We start from the raw sequence: 12,667 nt of genomic DNA on the forward strand, positions 1-12,667 counted from the left end.
TTCTTACTACCTGCTCTACTGTTAAAATATTTCCATATTTCCTCAGTTTTTGTTTATCTGAAAATGTATTTCTCCTTCACTTTTGAAGGATAATTTCACTGAATACTTTGTAGGTTGGTGGGGTTTTTTTCCCCCAACACTTTAAATATTTTACTTCATGGCTTCCAGAAAAAGCTGGATGTATTTCCTGTCCTTGTTCTCTGTAGGTAAGATACATTTTCCCCCTGGTTGATTTCATGATTTTATGTCTGGTTTTTTTTTTTTTGTTTTTTTTTTGTTTTTTTTGGGTAGTTTGAATATGATGATGTTTAGGTGTAGTGTTTTTTTGGTGTTTAACTTGCTTGGTCTGCTCTGAGCTTTTTTTTTTTTTTTTTTTTTAAAGATTTTTTTTTTTTTTTTGACAGAGAGAGATCACAAGTAGACAGAGAGGCAGGCAGAGAGAGAAGGGGAAGCAGGCTCCCTGCTGAGCTGAGAGCCCGATGTGGGGCTTGATCCCAGGACCCTGGGATCATGACCTAAGCCGAAGGCAGAGGCTTTAACCCACTGAGCCACCCAGGTGCCCTTGCTCTGAGCTTTTTTGATGTGTGATTTGATCTCATTAATTTTGGAAGATTTTTGGCCATTATTCCTTCAAATACCTCTTTTCCTTTGTCTCATTTTTTTCCTTCTGGTAATCTGGTTATACCTTTTGTAATTGTTCTGTAGTTCTTAGATAATATTTTCTGCTTTAAAAAATTCCTTTTTTCTCTTTGCATTTAGTTTGGGAAGTTTCTCTTGAAATATTTTTAAATTCACTAATTCTTTCCTTGGCCATAAGCATTCATTGTGTTGTTGTGTTTTTTACTTGTAGTATTTATTTTAATTCTTTCTTAGAATTGTGTATGCTTGTTACCTATTACCATCTGTACTTGCATTTTGTCTACTTTTTCCATTAGAGCTCTTAACATAATACTCATAGTTATTTTAAATTCCCTATCTGAAATTATCCTTCATAATCCCCAGATCTGTGCCATATCTGAGTCTGATTCTGATGTGTGCTTTGTCTCCTCAGACTGCCTTTTGTCATGTCTCTTAGCAGGCTTTTTCTTTTTTTTTTTAAAGATTTTATTTATTTATTTGACAGACAGAGATCACAAGTAGGCAGAGAGGCAGGCAGAGAGAGAGGAAGGGAAGCAGGCTCCCTGCTGTGCAGAGAGCCCGATGAGGGGCTGCATCCTAGGGCCCCGGGACATGACCATGACCTGAGTGAAGGCAGAGGCTTTAACCCACTGAGCCACCCAGGAGCCCTTTTTAGCAGGCTTTTTAATGTTTTTTAAAACCCAGATAGGGGGCACTTGGGTGGCTCAGTCTGGTAAATATCTTCTGCTTCTCCCACTCCCTCTTCCTCTGCCTGCCACTCCCCCTGCTTGTGCTCTCTCTTTCTCTGTCAAATAAATAAATCTTAAAACAAAACAAAACAAACCCAGATAGGCTATATCGGGTAATAGGAACTGAGGTAAATGGGCACTTAGTGTGATGGTTTAAGTTATTGGGCTTGGGGCTGGCTGGGTGTTTTATGTGTAGGTGCCAGAGGCTTCAGTTTCCTCCGGTGTCTTTTTGTTTGTTTATTTTTCTCCCCCATTGTCTTTGTGTTTCCCTAAGAACTCCTTTTTAAATAGTTTAAATAGTTAGTAGTTTAAATAGTCTGCTTCTTGTAACTCTTTCCTTTAAAATCTGCTGTTACTGTATCAGAACTTCATGACCTGGTGGTAGAGTATGGAGAAGAGGAAATGTTCTACAGTCTTAGGACCAAATCTTATGTCTTTTGGTGGGCCTGAGTCCTGGCCTGGAACCTTCACAAGTATTTTTTTAAGCTTTTTTTCCTCCCCTTCGTTTTAGGTGAAGCAAGAAGGCTAGAGGGGCTGTAGCTGGCTAGTTTCCCCTCTCCCAGGACAATATGTAAGGCTCTGGTAAATTTTCCCTTTGACTGTTTGCCTTTGTTTTACAGAATGTTCTAGGCTTATTTCAAAACAGTAATTTTTCCCTGGGTGTTTTTCAAAATGGTTATGTTCCCCTTCTTCCTTAAAAGGGAGACGATTTTTACTGGATCTTAACTCTGGGCTTATTTCAAAATTGTTGCTTTTTTTAAATAAAAAACAAAAACCAAAAAAAAAAAAACAAAAAAAAACCCAAAACCCACCCTCTTACTGAAAAGGGGAGGAGATCATTCTTGGATCTTCATGTTCAGAACCTGGAGAAGTCCTGAAGTAGAGCCAAGAAAGTGTGGAGGGCCCTCGTAAGACTTGGTCGCTAGGAGTTCTTACTTGCAAGCCTTTGTCAAAATTACCATTTAAGTTTTCTCCCTAGTGTATTGCTCTAGTGCCTCCTGTTCCAGGTAAGCTGTTCTTGGGTGTGATTCTATTTGCCTGTCTCTCCAGATTTCAGGAATTCAATTTGCCTTATGTCCTTAATTATCTGATAACCCTAAAGAAAGTTGATTTTCAATGTGGTGGGGGTTTTTTTGTTTTTTTTTGTGTGTGTGTATGTGTTTTTTCTCTTGCTGTAAGGATAGGAGTGTGATAATATTCAAGCACTTTATTTTTGGGGCCGAAAACTGATGCTTTATGTTTTAAAATTGGAAATACCTTGTCCAGCTTAAAAATAATTTGTTCAGCGAGAGACTTTTAACTTCTCTATGAACCATTTGCTTCGCTGAGATGACTCATTCTTAGTTATTTTCATCCCTTTGAATCTTGAATCTGTATATTTTCGAAGTGCTCAGCAAGAACTTTTTTTGGAACAAAATATTTGAAAAACTTAAGAGCTTCTTATAGTTCTAGAAAATTGCTAATAACTTCACCCTAAATTAACTGGAATTATTGATTTTCTCCCCCTCTCCTCCCCAGCACTGTTTTTTATCAGATAGCTTTTAGAATCCGTGCTAAAGTAGTTTTGGGGATTATTGTCTTTAACCTTCACTTGTTATTACTTTACCCAACTTGTTTTTGAAAAAGTAACTCAATTTTCTGAGGCATTTTGAAATCTCTGGAGACTACGCACTGTTTAAATTTGAAAAACTAACGAGAATAAATGCCTAACTCTTAACACTGCTGGTGGTTTATTTTCAATTAACCTTGAAGAATGTATTAATTATAAACTGTAGATCTTGGTGACTTTAGCCTAATAGGATTACCTCTAGAATCTGCATGATAAAGGACAATTTGGCTAAAATGTGTTAATTTAAGCAATTGAGAAAGTACAGTGTATATTTCAAAGCCTTATAATTTGATTACTTGCTAAAAAATTGCATTTTGGGAACCTTCAGTTCTTATCCTTGGAGAACAGTTGTAACCAACCTTGGGCAATTGAGACATTGTAAATTGCATTAACCTTGCCCCCTTTTTTTAGGTTTCATTTTAAGTTTTATTTTTCTCACTGAATCTACTGTGAGGAATAGTTGTTAAACCAAGAAACAAATCAGCTGAATGGTATTGAAGATTATTAGTTGGCAAACTCATGTTTAAGAAATATTTTTCTCTTTTAACTTTCTTAATTGTTTAAAATGAATATCTATCTTTGGGAATTAAAGTTTTTCAGGAGTGAGAATTAAAATATTAACTATTATGGGTTTTATCCTAACATACTAAGTAAAATTTATTTTTAGAAATGATGAGTTCATGCTGTATTGAAAGGATTTGATTGAAAATAATTATTTTTTTGCCATGTAATAATCAATTAGTTGTGGTTTGTTTTAAAGTAAGCTCCAGGGTGCCTGGCTGGTTCAGTTGTTGGGACATGTGACTCTTGATCTCAGGGTCCTGTGTTTGAGACCACCTGGGGTGTTGAGATTACTAAAAAAACAAAATCTTAAAAATAAAGGAAAATCCATTCTTCTAGCATGATTTGAATTAGAGGCAGAAACCTTTGCTTAGGCTTTTGCTTACAGACATTTCTTATAAAGAAATAGGGCTCTCAGAGGGTGCCTTAAGTGGCTCAGCGGGATTAAGCCTCTGCCTTCGGCTCAGGTCATGATCTCAGGGTCCTGGGATCAAGCCCCGCATTGGGCTCTCTGCTCAGCAGGGAGCTTGCTTCCCTTTCTCTCTCTGCCTGTCTCTCTGCCTACTTGTGATCTCTCTTTCTGTCAAATAAATGAATAAAATCTTAAAAAAAAAAAAAAAGAAAAAAGAAATAAGGCTGTCAGGAGGTAATAGGGAAAGAAGAGCAGGTCTTCAGTAGGGGCACTTAATACTTGGTCTTAACAGAAAAGCTTCCATGTGTTCCCATTTCAACTGAGATAGTGGTTCACATTCAGTAAGTAAGATTTAAGTTGAGGCCTCTGTTGACTGGATCCCGACTTGTAATTTCCAGATCAGGAGGGAGCTGTAGCTCCTCTTTTGGGGAGGGGGGGGCAATCCTTATCTTGCTACTTTATGCTAACTGGGATGGCAGCTACCCTTACAAAATGTCCCTTCATTCACCACAGCATTCAGGACCACAGTGCCAGGATTGATCATCCATTACCCTTTCTAGGAGAGAGACTCTCAGGATCACCCCCATGATTCTTGACATCTTCTCTTTCTGTCACCACCAAAACTCCGTGGCTGCCCATTTTATTACAGAACCCTCATCCCTGTAGTGCTCTGTACATTCTTCAGTTGTGTCCTCTCTCTTCCCCCCAGCCTTCCTACAGACCCCTAGAGCTCCTGAACTGTCATTAGTAATTTTTCCCTCAGCTTCAGTCTTGCCCTCCCATCACAGTATAATCATGCTTTCTGCTCCTGGGTGTCTCTGCCGCTGCTAAGCAGATGCCTGAGGCAGCCTGCTCCGGCACCAGTCTTGGGCTGTGCTACCTCTGCTTGATACCTGCTAACCAGTTTGCCTGCCGCTGAGCTCCCGGAGTCCAGTGAGTTCTCCCACCCTCAGAGCCTTGCCTGTGCTGGCTTCCATCACAGCTGATAGTTTTCAGACTCTTTGCCTGGCTGACTCTATACAGACTGATCTGCGTTTCCTTGAGTTAACTTCTGTCAGTACCTTTTTTTTTTTTTTTTAACTTCTTAGCACTTAACTTAAAATTGCAATTCTACATTCATTTAGCCTTTTTCATTGATTCTAAAATGTGCATTTCCCCTCACATTTCTGAAATTGAGGCACCTCTTAACACTGGATGCCTTGATCGCTTTCTGAATGGTAAGTAACATAATGGTTTATCTTATAATCAGTTGTGTCTTAGGTTTAATAAAATACTGTAGTTTTGTTTTGTTTTGTTTTGTTTTTAAAGTAGGCTCCTCAGAGTTCAGTGCAGAGCTTGAACTCACAATCCTGAGATCAAGACCTGAGCTGAGATCATGAGTCAGATGGTTAACTGACTGGGCCACCCAGGCATCTCTAAAATATTGTACTTTTAACGATCTGTTTCCTCTAGTTACTTGCAAGTTGCACAAGTACAGGAATTCTGTTTTACTCATCCATAGGGACCAGTGTCCAGTATAGTACCTGGTATCTAGTAGGCACTGAATAAATAATGCTCAGATGAATATCATTATATATTTGGTCCCCCCTCCCCCTTTAAAGCAGTCTCCACACCAACACGGGACTTAAACTTACAACCCTGAGATCAAGAATCACATCCTGTACTCATTGAGCCAGCCAGGCACCCCTATCATTCCCTACTTGGGAAGTGATGGCCCGAATAACGTTTGAAGATGAATTGGTCAATATATGCATGTGAATTTTTAATTAGTTTCTGTGTTTCAGTCTTCATCTTTGGAGATTGCTTTATTCTGGAATTGAAGGAAACCTTTAGATGTGTTTGTGTTGTTCTCTCATTTTTTTTTTTAAGATTTTATTTATTTGACACAGAGAGAGAGCACACAAGCAGGGTGAGTAGCAGGGAGAGGGAGAAGCAGACTCCCCACTGAGCAGGGAACCCAATGAGGGGCTCGATCCCAGGACCCTGGGATCATGACCTGAGGTGAAGGCAGCCGCTTAACTGACTGAGCCACCCAGGTGCCCCTGAGTCCCCTCATTTATGTAATTTGTCCCATTATTGATATATGTACATCCTTACATAAGAGTATTTGCTCACCATGTGTGGAAATGAATCCACATAAGCTTTTATTAGGTATCAGCATTTGTCTTTCATTAGGAAGAAGAGTGAGGAAGGTACGAAAGGGTGTAGCAGACTTTGAAACTTTAGAAAGTGTTGAGTGCTCGAACTTACTTTTTCATTTTACTTCATCCTCCAAGGAGTGCAATCACTTGGTGTGCCTTCTTCACTTCTTTTAAGCGAAAGAACAGCCAACAGGCAACATGAGTGACTTGAGTGCCTTAGGCCAACTCGTTGACAAGGTTCAAGCTCACTCCACCCCTGGAGGGAAGGTGTGGCTCTCCGTCCTGTTCATTTTCCGAATCCTGCTACTTGGGACAGCTGTTGAGTCAGCCTGGGACGATGAGCAGTTTGCCTTTCGTTGTAATACTCGGCAGCCTGGTTGTGAAAACGTCTGCTATGATAAGTCCTTCCCAATCTCTCATGTGCGCTTCTGGGTCCTGCAGATCATGTTTGTGTCCCTCCCCTCACTCTTGTACCTGGCGCACGTATTCCACATGATACGCAAGGAAGAGAAGTTGCAAAAGAGAGGGGAGGATCTCAGAGTCACTCAGAACGATGGTGCCAACATGGACGTGCACTCGCAGGAAGTCGAGAAGTTCAAGTGTAGCATTGAAGAACACTGTAAGGTGAAAACGAGAAGGGGCCTGCTGCGAGTCTATACCATTAGTGTCTTCTTCAAGTCTATTTTTGAGGTGGCCTTCCTGCTGATCCAGTGGTACATCTATGGATTCAGCCTGAATGCGGTTTACACTTGCAAACGAGACCCCTGCCCGCATCAGGTGGACTGCTTCCTCTCTCGCCCCACAGAGAAAAGCATCTTCATTCTCTTCATGCTGGTGGTGTCCTTGGTCTCTCTTGCTCTGAACATCATGGAGTTGTTCTGTGTCTTCTTTAGGGGCTTAAAGGGCCATGTGAAGGATCCAGAGAGTGAGTCTTACCTTGATACATCTGGTCTGCCAAGCCCCTCCACTGACACTTCATCGGTTGCTCCTCTCTCCTCCGTGTCCCTTCCCATCGACAGGGTGGCCTCTGGAAGGGCAGCCTCTGGAAACAGGAGCAGTTCTTCCTGCCGCAGTTACGATAAACAAGGAACCGAGCAAACCCATGCTAAACAGAAAGCATAGCAAGATCTAATAGGGCAGGGGGGAAGCACCCCCTCTGACTTGCACGCACAGCCTTTTGATTTCCCCCATAAGCAGAATTCTGGTGGGTAGCTACGAAAGTAGCTACTGGGCAGTAGTCATTGTAGAGCAGCAGCCGTTCTGCAAAGCCAGCAGTCATGCCCGCAGCAGCCTTCATGACCTAGCGATCTAGACCTATGCCTGAAAGCATTATGATTCTGCTCAGCTGTTAAAGAAAAGGAAGGTACGGTGGAGAGTGTACTTTTGTTCCAGAGGAGGTGGTACTCAGCCACGTCAGTTATGAAGCTTAACAGACATAAAGGGTTCTTTTGGGACGAGGGGGTCTGGGATAGGAGAGGAGAAGCGGGGGATTGATGGAGGAACACAGTTGGTATTTGAAATGGTTGACTCGAAGAATTTACATTCTAAGTAAAAGTTGCTTTAGGTGGTGTATTAGTAAGGACTTTTCCTCTCCCGTATTTCCTGAGAATGGTTCAATGTATATGAAAGAGTGATAGATATCTGTCATGTATTGGTACAAGCAAATGCAATATAAACTCATAAACATGGGATTTTAAAGTAATGCAGGGATCAGATTTCATCCTTTCTCATGGATTTCGTGGTGTGGGCCGAATGATGTTTACCTCATTCTAACTGTGAAAATGAAACACTCTTCCCTCCCCAAAGTGCCCCCCCTTTACCCAGTTTAGTTTATTATGGATACTGGTTCTATTCACTGTGATTTTTTTTTTTTCTTTTATAGAAAGGTGTCAGAAATGATGTCCTTGTTTTGAAATGTAATGACTGATACTTGAATGATAAACTTTTAGTTGTGTAAACAGCACTCAATGTGAGAAACTTAAAAAGGAATGCTTAGAGCTGGACTATTAAATGTGTATCTTACATGAATTTTACAGTAACTGATAGTTCTTGGCTTTATTTTACTTAATAAACCATGTAATAAGCATTATTTTAGAACTCATATTCTGTTCATGAGTTTGGGAGGCAGTCTTTTGGATGGCCAGTGTTTTTGATGTTTGTACTAAGATTTTATTTGGAATGCAAGAAAGATTGAAAAAGGTTTGAGTCTTACCTATGTAACTAATGTGTTGGAAATATATACTAAAGAAATCTGTTTATTCAAATGACTTTTCTAAAACAGATGGTGAAAATGCTGAGCTTTATACTTTGTTCTTGCACGACAGCTACACAAACAGTTCTGTACACTAAATGGTTTAACATTTCACATTAGACTAATGTCATGTTAAGTTTTATTAAATGCAAATGTAGACCTCGTCCATCATATATTCTCGAGAATGTTCTTTATCTAATAAAATTTTAAGAGCGCAACCTGCTTGTCTGCCTCCTCAGAGTTACTAGCTGCATTCATCTTTCCTAGTCTTTTGAACTCTTCTTTGATATATTTTAATCTAAGCAGAATCTACTACAGAGTTTTAGAAATGGAATTGCATTGATTCCATTACAGAAGGTTTTGGTATTAGTATCTTTAATTATATATAGCAGGATTACGGATACACCCACTACTTAGATGTGCAAGAAATGTAGCTTCTTTTTTTTTTCTTTTAAGTGATTGATCTACTCTTCCTCAGAAGCTTCTTCCCACCCCAAAGGGTGGAAGGAAGGGGAGAGTATGGGCACACCTGAAATGTTAAACCTGCCAATGAACAGCATCTTGCTCTGACAGTTTAAACAGTCTCATTTGTAGAACCCAGTCTCTTGGCTCATTAAAGAGTCTTTCAGATTTCCTTCTCACAAACTGTTCCATGAGGAATAAGCAGTTATTTGCTAATGGGATGTGTGTTTCTATGGGGCACTGTGAAACCTCTGAAATCTTGGATTGGACTCTTCCTGTTTCACATTGATTTTCACATATTGCTTGCTTGATTTTGTTAAAATTTTTATCTTGAGGGGTGCCTAGGTGGCTCAGTGGGTTGGGCCTCTGCCTTCGGCTCCGATTGTGGTCTCAGGGTCCTGGGATCAAGCCTCATATCGGGCTCTCTGCTCAGCGGGGAGCCTGCTTCCTCCTCCCCCCAACCCGCCGCCTGCCTCTCTGCCAACATGTGATCTCTGTGTGTGTGTGTGTGTGTGTGTGTGTGTGTGTGTGTGTAAAATGGATAAATAAAATCTTTTTAAAAAATTAAAAAAAAAAATTTTTACCTTGAGATAATTACAGATTTACATGCAATGGTAAGAAATAATAGATTCCATATATCTTTCAATTAATTGCTCCTAATAGTATCATCTTGCATAATTATAGTAGAATATTATAACCAGAAAACTGACATTGATATAATCCATTGGCCTTATTCATATTTCACCAGTTTTACATGCACTCATATATACATACATGTGCACACACATATATGGTTTTTATCACTGGTGTAGATTCACGGGGCCACCACAGTCAAGATACAGAACAGTTTGATGACAAGGATCCCTTGTGCTGTTGATAGCCACAGTTGCACTCCTCCATTTCCCTCTCCCTAACTCTTTGCAACCACTGATCTGTTCATCTCTATAATTTTTGTCTTTTCAAGGATACTATTTAAATGGAAATGGTTCAGTGTATAACCTTTTGAAATTGGCTTTTTTCTCAGCAAAACTCCCTTGAGACTCATCTAAGTTTTAGTATGAACCAATAGTTTTGTTTTTTTTTTTTTAATTGCTGAATAGTAATCCATAGTATGGAGGTACCACTGTTTATTGACCTGTTGAAGGACCTCTAGTTTGTTTCCAGGCTTGGTTATTACAAATAAAGCTGTATGAACATTTGTGTACAGATTTTTTTGTGAACAAAAGTTTTCATTTCCCTGTGATAAATGCTCCAGAGTGTAACTGCTGAGTTGTAAGTGAATATATAGTTTTATAAGAAACTGTCATGTTCTTTTTCTAGAGTGATTCACATTCCCATCAACAATGTATGAGTGATCTCGTTCCTCCCCATGCTCACCAGTATTTGGTATTATCACTATTTTTTATTTTAGCTACTCTAATAGGTGTGTAGATGATCTCATTGTGGTTTAAATTTGAATTTTTCTAATGGCTAGTAATGTTGAGCATCTTTTCATGTGCTTAATTGGGATCTGTGTATCTTCTTCAGTGAGATACCTGTTTCTTCTATCCATTTTCTAATTGGATTCTTTGTTATGTACCATTGAGTTCAAAGAGTTAAAAAAGTATATGTATTTATATTCTGGGTTAAAATCCTTCGTGGGATATGCTTGAAAATATTTTCTCCCTGCTTATAGCTTGTTTTTCATCACTTAATAAGGTTTTCCACAGAGCAAATTATTTTAATCTTGATAAGGTCATCTATCAATTTTTCCTTTTACGGATTATGTTTTTGGTGGTAAGTCTAAGAACTTTTTGTCTAGTCCTATATCCTAAAGATTTTCTTCTTTGTTTTCTAAACGTTTTATAGGTTTACATTTAAGTAAGTGTAAGTCCATGTTCCATTTTGAGTTAATTTTTGTGTAAGTCGTGAGATTTTAGGTTGAGGCATTTTGCTTCTCATCTTGTCTCTTTACTTTCTTGGCTATGGAGTCCAATTGCTGTCGCACCCCCTTTTGTGGAAAAGTGTCTTCTTCCTTAATCGAATTGCTTTTGAGGCAAAAATCAGTTAGTATTTCTGTGTGGCCCTATTGATCTCTGTGTTTATCCCTCTGCCAGTATCACACTGTCTCGATAACCGTTCTGTAGCTCTGTACTAAACCTTAAGGTCAAGTATAGTGATTCCTCTCACTTTATTCTGCTTCAGAGTTTCTTTAGCAATTCCAGGTCATGTGCCTTTTCGTTTTCATTTTAGAATAAATTTGCCTATATCTACAAAACACTTGCTGGGATTTTTGATAGGAATTGCATCAAAGCTATATATCAGTTTGGGGAAAATTGGCATCTTGTTGCGTTTTCTAATACACGAGTATAGTATGTTTCTCAATTTACTTAGGCTTTCTTCAGTTTTTTTCATTAACATTTTGTAATTTATAGGATACAGATCTTATACATATTGCATTAAGTTTATGTGAGACGATTTCATTTCCTTGGAGTAATTTTTTAAAAGATACTTATTTATCTATTTACTTATTTTAAAGATTTGTTTATTAATTTGACAGACACAGCGAGAGAGGGAACACAGGCGAGGGGAGTGAGAAAGGGAGAAGCAGGCTTCGTGCTGAGCAGGGAGCCCGATGCGGGGCTCAAACCTAGGACCCTAGGATCATGACCTGAGCCGAAGGCAGACACTTAATGACTGAGCCACCCAGGCGCTCCTATTTATTTTAGAGACACAGAGAGAGTGTGTGTGAGCAAGTGCGGGGGAAGGAGCAGAAGGAGAGAGACAAGCAGACTCCGTGCTGAGCATGGAGCCCCATGAAGATCAATTCCACGACCCCAAGATCACAACCTCAAGCTGAAATCAAGAGTCTGATGCTTAATGGACTGAGCCTCCCAGGCACCCCTTTCCTTGAAGTAATTGTAAATGATGTTTTGCTTTTAACTTCTGTGTCCCATTTTTGTTGTTTGCATATAGAAATGTGATTGGGGTACCTGGGTGGCACAGTCCCTTAAGCCACTGACTTTTGGTTTTGGCTCAGGTCATGATCTCAGGGTCTTGGGATCGAGCCCCCCATTGGGCTCTGCGCTCAGCGCAAAGTCTGCTTGAGATTCTCTCTCTCCCTCTCCCTCAGCCCCTCCTGCTCATGATGTTTATGTGTTTCTCTCTCTAAAATAAATAAATAAATCTTAAAAGAAATGTGATTGATTTTTGTGCCTTGATCTTGTATTCTGCAGTCTTCCTAAACTTAATAATTCTCGGAGGTTTTAGTGGATTCTTAGAATTTTTTTTGTGTAGATGATCATGTCATCTGCAAATAGTGTCAGTTTTATTCTTTTGTTTACAATCTGTATGCTTTTTATTTATTTTTCTTGGCTTATTACTCTGATTAGAACTTCCAATATTGTGTTCAGTAATAGTGATAAGAGCAGACATTCCTTTCATGTTCCTGATCTTTGGGAAAAGGAAAAAGCATTTGGTCTTTCACATTAAATATGTTAACTATAGGGTTTTGTGGATGATATTTATAAAGCTGAGAAACTTACCTTCTATTTCTAGTTTACCAGAGTTTTTTTTTTCTTAATCATAAACTGGTGTTTGATATTGTCATTCTTTTATTGTAATTGTTGATATGATCATATGAATTTTCTTCTTTATCTGTTGACATGGTTTTCTTTCTTTCTTTCTTTCTTTTTTTTAAGATTTTATTTGTTTGACACAGAGGGAGAGAAAGACCAAGAGCAAGCACAAGCAAGGGGAGCAATAGGCAGAGAGAGGGGGGGGGAAGCAGGCCCTGCACTGAGCAGGGAGCCCGATGCGGGACTTGATCCCAGGAACCCGGGATCATGACCTGAGCTGAAGGCAAACGCTTAACTAACTGAGGCA

The 12,667-nt window shown here is 39.4% G+C and overlaps 2 protein-coding genes across 2 annotated transcripts in view; both read left to right on the forward strand.

Moving 5' to 3' along the window:
* LOC111150444 (cyclin dependent kinase like 5) overlaps nucleotides 1–12,667 on the forward strand; it is a 211,619-nt gene that overhangs the window by 109,780 nt on the left and 89,172 nt on the right. The window lies entirely within an intron of this gene.
* Nucleotides 6,289–7,212, forward strand: LOC111150445 (gap junction alpha-1 protein-like). The gene has a single exon (XM_022507913.1). It carries the CDS (start codon nucleotides 6,289–6,291, stop codon nucleotides 7,210–7,212), a length of 924 nt encoding a protein of 307 aa, XP_022363621.1.

The sequence above is a fragment of the Enhydra lutris genome, unplaced genomic scaffold, assembly GCF_002288905.1.
Source record: "Enhydra lutris kenyoni isolate GAN:26980312 unplaced genomic scaffold, ASM228890v2 scaffoldscaffold23, whole genome shotgun sequence".
Lineage (NCBI taxonomy): Eukaryota > Metazoa > Chordata > Mammalia > Carnivora > Mustelidae > Enhydra > Enhydra lutris.